The 18300-nt window shown below is 37.9% G+C and overlaps 1 protein-coding gene across 1 annotated transcript in view; it reads right to left on the reverse strand.

Moving 5' to 3' along the window:
* Positions 1–7885: 7885 nt before the first annotated feature.
* ASPM (assembly factor for spindle microtubules) overlaps positions 7886–18300 on the reverse strand; it is a 58679-nt gene continuing 48264 nt past the window's right edge. The window contains exons 24-29 of the mRNA XM_062211541.1: positions 17225–17416; positions 16869–17061; positions 16593–16747; positions 15136–15312; positions 13407–13576; positions 7886–8120 (exon numbers count right to left, since the gene is read on the reverse strand). Of these exons, the coding sequence (XP_062067525.1) occupies positions 8018–8120; positions 13407–13576; positions 15136–15312; positions 16593–16747; positions 16869–17061; positions 17225–17416 (990 nt within the window). The 3' untranslated portion in view covers positions 7886–8017. The remainder of the gene's footprint in view (positions 8121–13406; positions 13577–15135; positions 15313–16592; positions 16748–16868; positions 17062–17224; positions 17417–18300) is intronic.

An 18300-nucleotide genomic window follows, 5' to 3' on the forward strand; every position in this document is an offset into this window, starting at 1 on the left:
TAGCTCTCTGGGGCATCCTTTCAAATCTAGATGGAGTGTCCCTATAGCATGGACACTCTGAATGCCAGTGGTGACACCATCATGTACACACCACACGGAGCTCTCTGAAGCTGGCCTGAGTTGCACCCAGAATGCAGACAGCAGAGCCTTATTACAGCTCCAAGGCCCTGACATTCTGGACCTATAATGGGTGTAGCCTTCCCCAAATTCTGGAAATGCCGTCAGGGCCATTCTGCCATCCACTGTTTTGATGAATAACATCCATCTTCCTTCAATGTATATGTATCTCATCAAATATTTGCTTGGGCATGCCTTTAGTGTTCTCCTCTGAACATTTTTCCATTCTTCTTCTTTTAAAGTTTATTTTATTTAATTGAAAGACAGAGTTAGAGAGAGGTAGAAACCAAGAGAGGTCTTCCATCCACTGATTCACTCCCCAGATGGCTGCAACGGCTGGAGCTGAGCTGATCCAAAGACAGGAGCGGGGAGCTTCTTCTGGATCTCTGGATGGGGCCAAGGACTTCAGCCATCATCAACTGCTTTCCCAGGTGCATCAGCAAGGAGCTGGCTCGGAAGTGGAGCATCCAGGACTTGAACTGGTGCCCATATGGGATACCAGTGCTGCAGGCCGGGGCTTTAAACCACTGTGCCACAGCTGGCCCCGATTTTTCATTCTTTACAACAAGCCCAGCTGAGAATTTTACATTCTGCTTCCTTTTTGATTATAACTTCTAACTCTGTAGCATTTCTCACTATTCACATTTTACTGAGAGCAGTCAAGCCACTCCATGCCCTCAGCTCTTTGCTTAGATATTTCTCCCATCAAATACTCTGTTTGATCAATCATATGTTCCATCTTCCACAAAGCACTAAGACATGGACACAATTCAGTCAAGTTCTTTGCCATTTTATGACAATGGTCTCCTCTCCAGTTTCCAATAAGATGCTCTTCATTTCCATTTGAAACTTCATCAGAATGGACATTACCATGTATATTTCTACCAACACTGTGATCACTGCCTCTTTGGGAATCTGAGATGATTGGCTTTGCCTCCCCTTCCTCTTCTCCCGAGCCCTCATCAGAATCACTCTGAATTCTCCATTCACAGTAATGCAGGCTTTTTTATACCAGCATCTCCACATTTTAGCTGCTGCTCATTAACCAGTTGTTTTTTTTTTTTAAGATTTATTTATTTATTTATTTGAAAGGCAGAGTTACAAAGAGGCAGAGGGAGAGAGAGGTCTTCCATCTGTTGGTTCACTCCCCAGGTGGCTGCAACGGCCAGAGCTGCGCCGATCCGAAGCCAGGAGCCAAGAGCTTCTTCCAGGTCTCCCATGCGGGTGCAGGGGCCCAAGGACCTGGGCCATCTTCTGCTATCCCAGGCCATAGCAGAGAGCTGGATTGGAAGAGGAGCAACTGGGACTAGAACCGGTGCCCATATGGGATGCCGGCGCTCCAGGCCAGGGCTTTACCCCACTGCACTACAGCGCCAGCCCTGCTAGTATCTATTAGTTTCAGTAAATATAGTAAGTATATTTTGTCTAAACATCAAAGTAAGCTAAGAGATGTATGTAATGTTTCAAATATTATAAAAATGGAAGAGTTTATTGCATTTTAGGTCAGAACACAGATAATATCATTTAAAATGATTTTAAAAATTATCAATATCTTTGTGTGGTATAACTTCGAAGTTCACATGAAGTGAAAGTCTGTGTTCCATACTTGTTCCTCAGCTAGCTGGTTCCCCTCCTCCTGGAGGAAAATCATGCTCTCAGTGTCCTTTGCACTTTTCCAGAATTACCATATGCATATGAGTATATATACATTCTAACTCATCTCCTTTTCACTTAACAGTATATATTGAAGACTGACTGATAGTAATGCAAGTAATTCCTCGTTTACGACTACATAGCCTTCTAGTACGGACATCTTATTTAAAATTTGCTCATTGTTGCTGGCTAATTGTCTCTAATATTTTATTATTGCTAAAGTAGCTACAATGTCAGTACTGCAATGCTATTTTGCATGTGTGAATATATAAGTAGGTTAAATCCTGAGAAGTGAAATGTGCATTTGTAGTACAGATAAAACATTATGTCAACTAACTATTTCTCTATGAACTGCTTGTTTGTGTTCTATAGAGCTGTTTGTTTTATCTAAAGAAGTTGTATCCACAGGGCCAGTGCTGTGGTGTAGTGAGCTGAGCCTCCACCTGCAGCACTGGCATCCGGTATAGGCAAAGGTTCGTGTTCCGGCTGCTCCTATTTGGGTCTAGGTGTCCACATGGGACTGTGAGGTGTCCCCAGTCTCCATGCAGCCCCTGAGGCTGTCTCGGCAGAGTACCCACAGGTGGCTGGCTCTGCAAGCGCCTCTGCCTCTCTGTGGACAGGACGGACTGGAAAGACAGAGTGGATCCTCGTTGCCCCTTGTGTGCTGGGACTGTGGAAACACTGTGGCTGTGTGGGAGGGCGCAGTGTATGGCTGCTTCTCTGGGTTCCACAGGCTCGGGGTTCCCTGACTGCCTGGCATGGGTCATTGCTGCAGGATCCATGCTCAGATGAAGGACTGCATGGATCCTTTGTGTGGTTCTTGTGGCAGCACAGATGAATTTCGCACCCTCTAGGGCTGGTGCCCAGGCACTGGTCACCTTGGAGGAGAGGAGGTGAATGTGAGACTATGCAACAGAGCTGATCAAATCTTCTCCTCTGATGAGAGAGAGAGAGAGAGAGAGAGAGAGAGATCTACCATGCCCAACTTGGGTGTCACCTTAAATACTCTCCTCACCCTAGAGCACTGAACAGAGCTCCCTGGCCACACCCAGGACACGCCTCTGGGTATTCACTAAAAGAGCGAACACTCCACTAAGCTATAGAAGTATAATGCAAAGATAAAAGCTATCTGAGAAAAAAAGAAAAAAGCCAAGAAGTATTTCCACAAATGCCTAAAAATAAATGTAGAAATTCAAGAAATAAGAGTAAGAAAGGCAACTTGATGCTCCCAAAGAAACACAACACTTCTACACTAGAATGTGAAGATAAAGAAATTGATGAAATCACAGAAACAGAATTCAAAAAAATTAACCATATGTTACTCAGAAGTAATCAGCAAATCTACGAATTAAAGAAATCCATACCTCAATGAAAAATTTTCCCATGAAATTGGAATTTAAAGAGAAATCAAAATGAAATATTAGAAATGAAGAATTCAATGGATCAAATAAAAAATGCAGTGGAAAGCCTTAACAACTGACTTGGTGAAGCAGAAGAAAGAATATCTGAATTAGATGACAAATGTCTGGAAATTTTACAGGAAATTTTACCAAAAAATTAAAAAAAGAAGAAGAAATTGGAAAAATTAAAACCAGTGTTGGAGATTTAGGGGATATTATCAAATGACCCAACATACAGGTCTTAGGAGTTCCTGAAAGCATGGAAAGAGAGAATGGATTAGAAGGCCTTTTTAATGAAATAATTACAAAAAACTTCCCCAATTTGGAGTAAGAAAGGGACATCCAAGTACAGGAAGCACATAGAACTCTATATAGACATGATCAGAAAAGATCTTCACCATGATACATTTTAGTCAAACTTCCAACAGTAAAAGATGCTAAATTGTGCATGAGAGAAATGCCAGATTACTTTTGGAGGATATCCAATTAAATTCACAGCTGACTTCTCATCAGAAACTCTGCAGTCTAGGAGAGAACGGTGAGATATAGTCCAAGTCTCAAGAGAAAAAAACTGTCAACCCAGAACACTGTACCCTGAACAGCTCTCATCTACGAATGAAGGTGAAGATCTTCCATAACAAACAGAAGTTGAAACAATTTGTTACCTCTTGTCCAGCCTTACAAAAGATGCTTAACGATGCGCTACACACAGAAACACAGAAAGATAGCCATAATTATGAAAGAATGTGAAGGCAGAAAATCCCCCTCCCCTGTAAAAGTATACAAGAAATCCAAACAACAGGAATATTTACAGAAAAATGGCAGGACCAAGTTATTACATACCAATAGTCACCTTGAATGTAAAGGGCCTCAACCCTCCAGTTAAAAGATAGACTGGTCCAACACATTAGAAAATAAGACCCATCCATTTGCTGCCTACAATAACCACATCTCACCAACAAAGATACATCCAGACTGAAAGTAAAAGGATGAAAAACATATTCCATACTAATGGAAAGCAAAAAAGGGCAGGTGTATTCATCCTAAAGTCAGACAATAGAATTTTTTTTGGACAGGCAGAGTGGACAGTGAGAGCGACACAGCGAAAGGTCTTCCTTTTCCATTGGCTCACCCCACAATGGCCACTGTGGCCGGCATACCACGCTGATCTGAAGCCCAGAGCTAGGTGCTTCCTCCTGTCCTCCCATGTGGGTGTAGGGCCCAAGCACTTGGGCCATCCTCCACTGTAATCCCGGGCCACAGCAGAGAGCTGGACTGGAAGAGGAGCAACTGGGACAGAATCCGGCACCCTGACCGGAACTAGAACCCAGGGTGCTGAACCCAGGGTGCCAGCGCCGCAGGCGGAGGATTAGCCTATTGAGCAATAGAATTTAAGACAAAAACTGTTAAAAGAGACAAGGGCACTATGGGATGTCAATATAGGCAGCTTAACCCAATGTGCTACAATGCCACCCATCCCCCACTCCCCGTTCTATCTTTTCCATAGTATTTATGACCTTCTAAAATATTCAGTGACAGGGCTGGCACTGTAGTGTACTAAGTTAAGCCTCTGCCTGCAGTGCCAGCATCCCATATTGGTGCCAGTTTGAGTCCCAGCTGCTCTAGTTACAATCCAGCTCCCTGCTTATGGCCTGGGGAAGCAGTGGGAGATGGCCCAAGTGTTTGGGTCCCTGCACCTTGTGGAGACCCAGAAGGATTAATATCCAGAATCTAGAAAGAGCTCAAGAAATTCAACAACAAAACAAACAATCCTTAATGTTAAGAAATGGGCAAAGGACTTGAACAGGCATTTTTCAAGTGAGGACATTCAAATGACTAACAGACACTTCAAAAAATGCCCAGGATCATTAGCAATCATGGAAATGCAAATCAAAACCACAATGAGGTTTCACCTCACCCCACTTAGAATGGTTCTCACACAGAAATCAACAAACAATAAATGCTGGTGAGATTGTGGGGGAAAAGTACCCTAATACACTACTGGTGTGAATGTAAACTGGTGCAGCTACTGTGAAAGACAGCATGGATACCTCAGAAGTCTGAATATAGCTGGCGCCGCAACTCACTAGGCTAATCCTCCGCCTTGTGGCGCCGGCACACCGGGTTCTAGTCCCGGTTGCCCCTCTTCCAGGCCAGCTCTCTGCTGTGGCCAGGGAAGTGCAGTGGCGGATGGCCCAAGTGCTTGGGCCCTGCACCCCATGGGAGACCAGGATAAGCACCTGGCTCCTGCCATTGGATCAGCGCAGTGTGCTGGCTGCAGCGCGCCAGCCACAGCGGCCATTGGAGGGTGAACCAACGGCAAAAGGAAGACCTTTCTCTCTCTCTCTCTCACTGTCCACTCTGTCAAAAAAAAAAAAAAAAAAGAAGAAGTCTGAATATAGATCCACCATATGATTCAGCCATCCCACTCCAGGGAATTTACTCAAACAAAAATAAATCAGCATATGGAAGAATTATCTGTCCACCATGTTTATAGCAGCTCAAATCCCAACAGCTAAGATATGGAATTAACCTAGGTACATCAACTAATGACTGGATAAAGAATTTAAAGTATATATATTCAATATAGAGTACTATTCAGCTGTGAAAAAAAAAATGAAATTCTGTCTTTTCCAACATAATGGTTGCAACTGGAAAGCATTATACCTAGTGAAATAAGCCAGTTCCAAAGAGACAAATACCGTATGTTCTATCTAATCTGTGGTAACTAATAAAATATCTAAAATGTAAATTATTGGTGTGAAATGGACATTTTGCAATTGTCCATTTTGCCCATGTCTCTATTGTTGAGGAAGTGTTTTTTTCTTCATACTACTTGTTACTCTTTACTCAGTGTAGGGTTAACCTTATGAGTATAAAGTAATCTGAAAATCTTTGTAAAAACTGAGTGGGACCAAGAGAGGAAGAAGGGTTAGAGCATGGACAGCAGGGAGGGTAGGGTGGAAAGTATCATTATGTTCCTAAATCTGTATATATGAAATATATGAAACTTGGATACCATAAATAAAATTTTAAAAAATGTGCAAGGAAATTTATAAGGCAGATGTATATTACTCAAGATCTTCAGAGCAGTGATCATATTGCAAATTGGCATGGATTTTAAAAAATGTAGGAAAAATGTTTCACAGGCATGCCAAAGCGGATTAAATGAACATGTTAAGATGAGATGGAGTAAGAATACAGGAAAGTCATCAAGGGCTGGGAAGTAAAAATGAGAGTGTAATGAAATTACCTGATGATGCTAGAATCACACCACTTTGTGTCTTTCATACTTCACATTTTATCTTGCCTGATATGATTGTTCCAGGACTAGAACTATACTTCTGTGTACAACAGTGATACCAGTGACCCCTAACATAATACCCCTAGCATTGAATTTGATAGGATGTTTCCCTGAAGGAATTAGAGTGTATCACAACTTCACTCCAGATTTCCAAATTAAGGCTGTGGCCCTATGATTCCTTGCCTGGCAAATGGAACTTATTTCTGCGGGAATGACAAGGGGAGCATCCAAGTCTGACGGATGTTATTGCCTGCTTTAGGAGCAACTAGTATAGCTGAGTCAGGGGAGGAAGTGTGTAGGTTGAAAGCCCATTAAAGTTTTATAGTTGAGATCCAACGATAAAAGAGCTATCTTAAAAGCTGGAAGTCGTCATCTTGCGTGTTTAACTACATCTAAATATTTCTTGTACAACTACTAATTGGATATAGCCACCTTAGGATAAATTTGTACCAATAACATCTTTCATGCTGATTAATTATATCCTAACAGTATTACCAAAATGAAATTACATCAAGATTTTGTCAAATGGAGGAGAAAAATAAAGCAATGAAAGGATGAACAAAAAATATTGTTTGGAAAACACTTAGTAGGACAAATTCCTAAAACTTTACTGGAACAAATTTAAAAAAAGAAAAAAATAATTTAAAAATTCTCAATTAATTTCTATATACTCTTTAACAAACCAATATATTTAGATCATGACCTTATTATAAATACACAACTGCAGTCTTATTGAACTTAATCCTTAAATTGTTGTAGTAAACAGCTTTGCCTTTTCTAGCTACTACTGTTTTTCTCCAAATAGTTAAAGAACTTTCATGGCATCCAAATATGGAGACTTTGAGACTTTATCAGATGTCAAACAGAATTAGACGTTCTATAGCCTTGGAAAACCACAAGCTAATGTTTCAACACTGAATCACTTCTAGGTCTGTGGTATGCAGATAAAGACATTTCTATTATAAGCAATACTATGCTTTTTCCACTTTAAATTATAATCCAATCAGTTCAAAATTAATGACTGTTAGAATATACAGTGGCAGGTGGCATTCTTTTTTAACTTTCCCAAATGGGCTTCCTTGCCTATGTGGATATTCCAGCCTGTCAAGTATACAAACGAAGATGCTGTCCACAGGCATTTGGGGGTTTATTTTATCCTCTTCTTACTTCCAAGTGAGTCAACAGAATCTTCGATTTGCATTATTTGTTTTGGAAAAATGCCTTAACATCTATAAAACAGAGGCATAAGCTATTTTTCTCCTTTCAGAAAATGACTATATTTAAACCAATATAATACTTTAATAGGTATGAATAACAAAGCACAATAATCATCTTATAATGTAATAGTTTATTATATACATAAGAGTATTAAATAATAAAACAATGAACACTGTAAGTTTTGTTTTGTTATACATAAATGTATTTTTTAACTTTAATACAATGTCCAATTCTGAAAGCTGCACACAGAAAGCAAAAAATACTACATATTCATGATTAGTTTAATGTTTCTTTATACTGTAGAAACTGAAAATGTTGACATTTACTAATAAGGAATGCCAAGTGTATCCATCACCATTTGAATAGCTTGTAGGGGATTCGTGACTTCTTCCATGTTATCTCTTCTCAAAACCCAATTTGGTTTAAGTCTGTTAAGAAAAAATATGGTATTATAAAGTTCTTCTCTTAAAAGAGATGGCTTCAATTGTTTTCCTTCTTCATTAAAATGTGGTTATTCCTGAACACATCATTTTCCTTACAACTTTGTCAAAGAGGTGGGAAGGGCTTCATATTGTTGCTCATTACTAGTTCCATACTACTGCTATGTGACAATGCTCCTCCATACTTCACTCCATCCTTCCTAAAAAATGATCTTGGCTTCCTTGATGCTTATTCTGCTTAGCTCCATCATTGCCTTTTGAATAGAACCAGACTCCCAATGTCTTGTTCTTTGTACACCTGGTTCTTGGTTCTAGCTCCTTTCACCATCTCACTATAGTCAACACCCACGTGGCCACAAAGCCAACAACCTGGTCAGTTTTTGTCTCTTTCTGTTCTACCTCAACCAATTCTTTCTCATGTGGTCCCACACTAGACTTCATCATCATCATCATCAGAAATATACCATCACTGACAATCTCGGTTTGAGACTTCAGTTCTCCAACCAACATTTCTGATTTATACTGAACCAATCTTTCCACCACACTGAGCTCTCTAGTTCATTTGACCTCAATATGTTCCTACCATTCTTCAGATTTTGGTCTCATTTCCCTCTGCCTTTATTTATGTGCTTCAATATAATCCCCTCTGCAATTATCATGACCTGTTTCCCTACTACAAAATTCATCTAGAAAATTCTAGTCAGATTCCAAATAGAATCAAAATATCTTCCCATATAGCTGAATATTGCTAAAGAAAAATTATTATACAAACAGATTGACTGATTTTATGTCAAGAATTTCAAATCTGAAATGGGCACTATGAAATTGACTCCCTTTCTCTCAAAGATGACTATTTTCTCCCTTTCCTTTTTTTCAAATAACCCCTCCATATCCTCTACCTGAGTTGCTTATAATCTCATATACTTCATTGAGAAAACAATGTCATTTGAAGGGGAGCCACATATCTAGTACGTAAATCCCTATTACATGCATTTTCAACTTGTTATTCTTCTGTTAGAAACCCAAGTATCTTTCAGTTGGTAAATGGACAAAATGTAGTACAACCATTCAGTAGAATGGTACTCTAACGAAGGAATGAAATTCCAATTCACGCATCAACATGGATGAACTTCAAAAGCATTATGCTAAGTAAGAAGAAAAGAAGCTATACACAGCAAGAGTCCATTTATTTATTCATTCATAGAGTAGAAATGTCAAACTAAAGGTTTAGAGATCAGATCAGTAGTTGCCAGAATCCAGGAATTAAAAGGAGAGGACTGACTGTAAAAAGGCATAGTCTCAAAGGAACTTTGGTATTATAGACATATTTTAGTCACAGTCCTGGTGGTTTCACAACTGTAATGGTTTTAAAACTCATTAAATTGTATACTTAGAAAATGATATTGGCAAATTTAACCTCTATCAAAAGAAATAAAGAATCTGTTCATTCATATGTTACTAATAACTTTAAAACCTAATGAATAATAAATTCTAACAATGCATTAACTAAAACCATATGTAGAAATGATCCATTAATGAACTTTAAGCAAGTAGACTATTTTTTATGCTATACTGTGAAACATGTATGCATAAAATCAATTTCTAATGTTATTATACATTTTATAATCAAAGTGAACTCTCTAACATCTGTCTTCACTCAGGTGGGAGGGAAGTTATGGGAGGGGTACGCCATTGTAATCCATAAGCTGTACACTGGAAATTTATATTCATTAAATAAAAGTTAAAAAAAAAAAAAAGAAATAGTGAATTGTCAACACCACAGGACTTATTCCTAGTATGCAGAAGTTGTGAGGTACATAAAGGAAAAGAGAGAGGGAAAGAAAGGAGGGAGGTAATTAAACCTCATGATAGCTCACCAAAATAAATTCAATCTTTTTGTTAAGGTAAAATCAGAGTATAATAAATCAATAATTTATAGATATAATTTTCTTTTTCTTTTCTTTTCTTTTTCTTTTTTTTTGACAGGCAGAGTGGACAGTGAGAGAGAGAGAGACAGAGAGAAAGGCCTTCCTTTGCAGTTGGTTCACCCTCCAATGGCCGCCACTGCTGGCGCGCTGTGGCCAGCACACTGCGCTGATCCGAAGGCAGGAGCCAGGTGCTTCTCCTGGTCTCCCATAGGGTGCAGGGCCCAAGCACTTGGGCCATCCTCTACTGCACTCCCGGGCCACAGCAGAGAGCTGGCCTGGAAGAGGGGCAACCGGGACAGAATCCAGCACCCTGACCAGGACCAGGTGTGCCAGCGCCGCAAAGCGGAGGATTAGCCTATTGAGCCGTGGAGCCGGCCATAATTTTGTATTTCAGCAAAATATTAAGTCTCAGCTGAAGTTCTAATGTTACAAGTTTTAGGTCATTAAAAAACTCATGAATATTAACACACTTGTATCTTATATCAGTATTATAATTCTATTTTATACTATCTAATAGAAGAATAATACTAGAGTCCTATAAAAGAAGACCAACACAAGCATCATAAAGAAAATTTATCACATTTAATACTTTAAAAGGATGAGGCTTATTATATGCAAATTAAACCTCAATAAGGCTATCTTAAAAAATATGTAACTGCAAGGTCAAAGGTTAAATTACCATAAAAGTTCTCCACACTCTCTAAATTTCTGAATGTTTATCAACAAGGAACAGTAATATAGTTTGTAGTCTGACACTAGTCTGTCTGTGAGTCACACCCTGAGTAGCATTAAAAAGGCCTGAGTAACTAGGGTTTTATGGAATGAAATCCTGTTTAGAAGATGCTATGTGCCACAAGACACAGGTATCTGCTTGTTTTAGTTTTTTCTGATATCAGGATACATCAATAGATTTGATTATTGTTATCAGATTCAATCAATATATTGAAGTGTTTTGTCAGACCTCCATGATCATGGCCTATAGCAGAGAACTCTATTATATGTATAAGACACAGTCTATAATAAGGAAGATGATAAACAATTGATTCTTTCCCTTCAGTTGTGAGGTAACTTTACATAGTTCATGGAAAATAGAATTAAAAATTGTTTCAGTGCAAATTTTTGAAATCTAGGCATAATAAAGGGTCTTCAAAAAGTCTGTGGAAAATGTATATTATGAAAAAACTATGTATGGCTTTTAAAAATCTTTGCGTTGAAAATTTTGCATCAAAATAAGCTTATCTTTAATTTCAATTTTCCTATTAAGTTTTTGAAGTACCCTCATATTTGGCTTTATGAATTGTTTCTCTAAAATCCTCTAAAGGCCTTCTTTGTTCTTTAGTATCCAGACATAAATTTCTCATATGCTGAGTTTCATTTGTTTTCAATTCTCATCTGGCACATGTCACTACATCAGCATTAATTCCACCTTGCTAAATCCAACAGGCATTTTTTCATCTTCATTTAACTTGAGCTCTCATCAGTATTCCATATAGATGATTGACACACTACTTTCTTTAAAATATTTCCTATGTGAGTAGCAACTTCTTTTAAGGGTCCCTGGCTGGCTCATTCTCTATTTGGTTCTGGAATAAGCAGAATTACACTGGAATTAAATTTGGGACTTTCTTTTCTACATATTCTTTTCCCTCAAGGTGATCACATTCATGTCCTGGCCTTAAGTGCTATCTATATTCTGAAACTAATGATTTCCCAGTTTACTTCTCTAGCACGGGTCTGACTTTTATAATAGGTTTCTCAGGCTTATCCAGAACAAAATCCATGATTAAGCACCCCTCTCCAATATATTTTAACCTTTCTTTAATTCTTACTTTTACTTCTCATCCTTCAGGACTCACTTTAATTATTACAAACCTGAGACATTTCCTGGTCACCTGAATTCCATGTTACCCTATCTTAGTAGTTGTCAAAATCTTTACTATTTTGTTCCTTTACTTGAACATTCATGGTCATTCTCTTGACCTACAGAGCTCTATGATCTACAATAAATATAACTTCAGTACCTGGTAGTGTCTATAGCTCCAAACCACTTTTACTCCTCCACAATGACAGAGGGATCTGTCTGGTTAATCAGGTTAAGTGGGCACCTGTTTTTCTCTAAACTTCTAAATTAACCTATCTTAAACTATTTAAATATATGGTCTCTACAGGTCTGAAGTAGGTTGCATAGTGGCCCCCACAAAAGATATATCCATGTCCTAGTCCACAGAACCTACAGATGTTATCTTATTTGGAAACAATTTTTGCAGATATACTTAAGGATCTTGAGATAAGATTTTCCTGGATTATGTGAGGTGGGCCTAAATCCAATGACAAATGTTCTCATATGAGACACAGAGGATGAAGAAAGAGAAGGAGGCCATGCAAAGATTAAGGGCAGGAAACTGACTTATATAGCCACAAATCAAGGAAAGCGTTGAAGCACCAACAGCTGAAAGACTCAAAGAAGGACTTATTATACATTAGAATCTCTGCTAAGAAACATCTTGATTATGAACTCTTAGTCTCCAGAACTGTGAACTAATACATTTCCATTGATTAAAGCCACGGAATTTGTGGTAATTAGTTAAGGTAGCCTTAAAAAACTAATATAGGTTCTCATAAAGAATTTCTACGGGGACTAGTGTTGTGATATAGTGGGTTAAGCTGCTGCCTACAATGCTGGCATACCATGCAGGCACTGGTTCACGTCCTGGCTGCTGCACTTCCAATCTGGTTCTAATAATGCACTTGGGAAAGCAGTGGAAGACGGCCCAAGTGCTTGGGTCCCTGCACCCATGTGGGAGACCTGGAGGAGGCTCCTGGTTCTGGCTTGGCCCAGCCCCAGCTGCTGCAGTCATTGTGGAGTGAACCAGAGGATGGAAGAGCTCTTTGTCCCTCCCTGTCTCTCTCTGTAATTCTGCCTTTCAAATAAATAAATAAATCTTACAAAAAAAACCTTCTCTACAAAACAAAATTTCAAAAATTATGATTATGAGAGGAATTTCTGGCAGGTTCTAAAGTTTGTCCTCCATGTGGGGGGAAACAGTGATACAATAAAATGCTAACAAGCTTCTTAGCCTTAGCTTTTAACTATTTAATACAAGGAATTTGCTGAATAATGATTAAGTGCTCAAAGTTATAAAGTTAAGTGTTCAAAGTTATTACTTCATTACTTAGAATGCCTCCTTTATATTTACCACACATTCTCTTCATATTCATATTTTGTTTCTCTATTGTTAAGAACAATATACTGAGTATAGTAAGTGCTCAATAAATATCTATTTAATGAATGAATCAATTAATGAATAGTGACAAAAAAAACTATGGAGTACACTTAACTGCTTACCTTGAAACCATCCTGGTCCTCACAGGTGTTTCTGGAATAAAGGGAGTGCCTGTACAAAGATTCTTCTTTTGTTTATAAAGTATTCTTTTAGTATCCATTTTATGTTTATGAGCTGTAAGTTTGTAAAGACTATAAATACGGTCAACCACTTTGGACCTACTTCGTACATCCTAAAAGAGAAAATGTACATTTATTAAGAAGTAATAATAATTGGCCGGCGCCACGGCTCACTAGGCTAATCCTCCACCTGTGGTGCTGGCACTTCGGGTTCTAGTCCCGGTTGGGGCGCTGGATTCTGTTTCTGTCCCGGTTGCTCCTCTTCCAGTCCAGCTTTCTGCTGTGGGCCAGGAAGGTGGTGGAGGATGGCCAAAGTGCTTGGGCCCTGCACCCGCATGGGAGACCAGGGGGAAGCACCTGGCTCCTGGCTTCACTGTGCGGCCATTTGGGGGGTGAACCAAGGGAAGGAAGACCTTTCTCTCTGTCTCTCTCTCACTGTCTATAACTCTCTCTCTGTCTTTCTCTCTCACTGTCTAACTCTGCCTGTCAAATAAAAAAAAATAATAATAATTGAATTTTTATCTATTCTAGAATAACACAACCATCATAATAAGCTATACACAGTAAGTTTTGATCTTTTAACAACAAAGGACAAATCTCTTTCAGTTCAGCAGGTAGATTGATTTAAATGATGGACTAATCTACAAGACAACTATCGAGAAGTCAAATATTCAAAAGTTGTACATTAACTCATACAGAAATATCACACCCAGTTATCAAGTCTCGTGAATTTTATGTCAAAGCTTCTGAAGTCATCCACTTGTCTCAGTGACACAACCCTACGTCAAGTACAGTCTCGTGCAGACATCATTCCATATCTGTACTTGCCTTCTTCCTTAGTGTCTCCCTCCTATATCGCCTGTGCTCTCCCAGATTCATTATTCAATCAGTAGCCAGAATGACATTAAAACTTAAACTGGAAAATATCATTCCCTAACATAAAATCTTCAGTTATTCCCCTCTGTTACCATGATAACAAACACAGTCAAATCATAGCTTATGGCTACCCCCATATTAATTGTGATACCTACAGAGAATAACTCAGAGGTATCTCCTTAGAAAAACTTGAAATACATCTATGGTCACAACAGGAAGATAAAGAGTTCTACATATCTAGTTTTCTACCTTACTAGGATAACTTATTCCCTTCGGTACATGTGAATTGGTTACTTATCTGGATGGAATAAATTCTATTTCCAGAATTTCATTTCTTTAACATCAGAAACAACTTATACATACACACACACACACACATACATACATACATGAGTTAAAAGTACAAAAGTCATAGTCTTAAGAACCTAGAAAAATAACTGATTAGGGGGCCAGTACTGTGGCATAGTGGGTAAAGCCACCGCCTGCAGTGCTGGTATCCCATATGGGTGCCAGTTTGAATCCCAGCTACTCCACTTCCAATCCAGCTCCCTGCTAATGTGCCTAGGAAAGCAGCGGAGGATGGTTCAAGCCCTTGGGCTCCTGCATCCACATGGGAGACCTGGAAGAAGCTCCAGGCTCCTGGCTTCAGATCAGCCCAGCTCTGGCCATTGTGGTCCTTTGGGGAGTGAACCAGTGGATGGAAGACCTCTCTCGGCCTCTGCCTCTGTAATTCTGCCTGTCAAATACACAAATAAATCTTTACAAAAAAAAAAAAAAGTAATTGATTAATACTTACAGAGGCTCGATTTGTTGTCTTCATTAAAACAGCCAACAAACAACAAGTTTTTGTGAAAATGCTTCCACCTTTGTCGGCAACTCTGTCACCAGGTTTTTCTCTGTACATCTGCAAAAGCTCCAATAATGTATCTATACAATTTTCTACATCATAAACTGCTGAAGTAGTTTTCTCATACTTGAAGAGAAGAGAATGAAATTAAAAGTTACAATGGATACGTAATTTTAGAAACTGACAGGTCAAAAAGAAAGTTTAAAATCTCTCACAACATCTGGAAGTAAATAAGAGGAAGTTTTTAAAGATAAGACCATTTCTTTTCCTTTCAGGAAAAGAACTTATGTATGACAGTCAATCACAAGGTATGATAACAAGTAAAGCCAAGATCTACTTAGTTACGTTAATGTATGCTATTGAGCAGAAAATGAGTCTGCTTTGAAATTTAAAAAGTGTGACATTAATAAATCTAGGATATACTTATCTCAATGTGCATTTATATAATTGTATCATTAGATTCATATTCAATTTGCATGGTTACACAAATAATGATAAAAATAACAAAATGACATTAATTAGCTGGCAGTTATAAAGCATGCTAATGTATCAAGTACTTACATATATTAACCCACTTAATCCTCAAAATAATACTTTGAGATAGGTACTGTTACTCTATCCATTTTACAGTTGAGGAAAGTGAGGCACTGAGAGGCTAAGCAGCCTCTAATGCAGGTCATTACCTGCAGAGCTGAGATTCAAACCCAGGCATAGAATCTATGCTCTTATCCCCTGCCTCTCAATATGAAAATGTAGCTCAATGTGCTCTAAGTTGTGGTAGTGCTCTAAGGGCTTGGTAGGGAAGAGAAATCTTTCATATTAATAATTTTGGTTGCCAGCAATCTAGCTTGGTATAATCCAAAGCTAAAAAACTTACACTAATACACAGAACATGGCAGGGTAAGTATGTTGTAGCAATCACGTTTTGGCAGACATGATTACAATGAGGTGTTACTGTTTTGAGACATACAGCAGGTAACAGCAGCAGCTTCATGACAGAAGTGAATTTAAATTCAAGTCCATAATTTAACACACTTAGGTTTTTGAAGAGGAAACTAATGAATATAACTATTATTCTATCTCTATAAAATGGGAATACAAACTATATTTGAGGATTTTTATAAGGAGTCAGTTAAAAAATGCATGAGAACTCCTAGCATGTAGTATGTACTCAATGTCAGTCATCACTGTTATTAATATTGGAAAGGCAGGAGAAATAAAATCATATTAAAATTAGAGTTTCTATCTATAGTTCTTAACAGATTAAACACCCCTTCCCCTCAGACTCTAGCACATAAATTAATTTTAACTTAGATCTAAGTTCTAGTGATGAGAAAGCATAAACTTAATTTGTAGGGTCATGTTTCTTGATCAATGAATATTTTATTATTAAAATGGAAAATTACCTTAGCTACATTAAGCAAGACTTGTATAGCGTATCTGATAACTTCCATACAAGGAACACTGCGATTACAACTTCGGATCAAAACGAATATTTTAGGAATTGCTTCACTCTGGGCCATGTTTTCACAGCAAAGAGGAGACAATCTAGTAACTACCTCTGAAAGGGAAAAAATTAGGTAAATTCACAGCAACAAAATGAAGTTTTAGCTAATATTGTACCATTACAACATTCGTTAAGCATTCCTTATCTTATTCAAGATATCTCAAAAATAACTAACCTAGGTGCTTTAAAGCTTCAAGAATGGCAGAAAGGTGCTTATAAGTTGAAAGATAATGAAGTGCAAGTGCAGTTCTGTTGTAGAGTTTGTCATTTTCTTGAATCTCTCTATTAACAACTTGTAGACTTAGTCGGATAGCTTTAATTTTTGTACAATCATTTTTCTTCCTCCAATAATAGCCTCTCCATAAAGCCTTAAAGAGAAAAAATAATAACTTTAGTAATATAGCCAAGGTTTTAAACTTATATCTTTATCTATTTCCACAATGTATATATTTTTAACACATTTATACATAGTATCATTTCAATTAAATCAATTCAGGTCCTAATCTTAAAAATCACATAATTTTCATTTACCTGAATTTTAGTGATTCCACTACTAATTTTTTCCTGTTTTTTGCGAAGGAGAAATTGGCGCACTGCTTTCTGTATTACTGTTGCAGCCTTATTTTGCTGGTTCAGACATTCTTGAACAGCATGTTCAATTTTTATCATGCTATCATTTTTCTGAATAAATCTCCTTTGTTGTAAGCTTGCTCTAAACCATCTCTGTTTAAAACATATAAGGATTGTTCTCATTTTTACTTCAAGATTTAAAAAAAAAATACATATATTTATTAAAATACATGACAAAGAAAAAGAACAGTATACTGATGTACGTTTAAAAGTTATTTATTTGAAAGGCAGAGAGGACAGAAAGAAAGATCTTCCACCAATGGTTCACTCCCCAAATGTCTAGGTCTGGGTCAGATGGAAGCCAGAAGCCTGGAGCTGGATAGGAAATAGAGCAGCTGGGATTTGAACCAGTGCTCACATGGGATGCTGAAGTCACAAGTGGCAGCAAAACCCACTGTGTCACAATGCTAGCCCTTGAAGTAGCTTTCAGCCCTCACCAGTAGTATCACTTCCCTGTTCCACTTGGTGCAAACCCTTCATGTATTTTTGTGTGTGTGTGCACCCATGTATTTCATCGTGCACAACACTGCCTTCATTTTACAATTTGTATCAATTATATTCAGCTGTATACATCATTCTGCAATACTTGTCACTCAATATTTTATGTATATATATAGATCTTTCTCCAGAATATAAAAAGCACACCTAATATCATAACAGCATCCAACAGAAAAATGAGTAATGTATACAAAAATACAATTAAAATACACTGATAAAAACTTGAATAAACTAACACATATGAAAAATGCTAGCAACTGAGTAAATCAAAACAAAAATGAGATCATTTTCCCATTCATTAGAATGTCAGAAAGCAGAAAGTCTTCCAAAGCCCTGTGCTTGCAAGGATGAAGGATGTAGAGAAAGATTCTGCTGGTAGAACTGTTCATAAGTACAACTACAAAACAGAATAATTCAGTTTGGTTTCTTGTGCAATAAAACATTAGCCAATTTCTAACCCTCAAATCATCCTAATGGCT

This window comes from Lepus europaeus, chromosome 14 (genome assembly GCF_033115175.1).
Source record: "Lepus europaeus isolate LE1 chromosome 14, mLepTim1.pri, whole genome shotgun sequence".
Taxonomy (NCBI): Eukaryota; Metazoa; Chordata; class Mammalia; order Lagomorpha; family Leporidae; genus Lepus; species Lepus europaeus.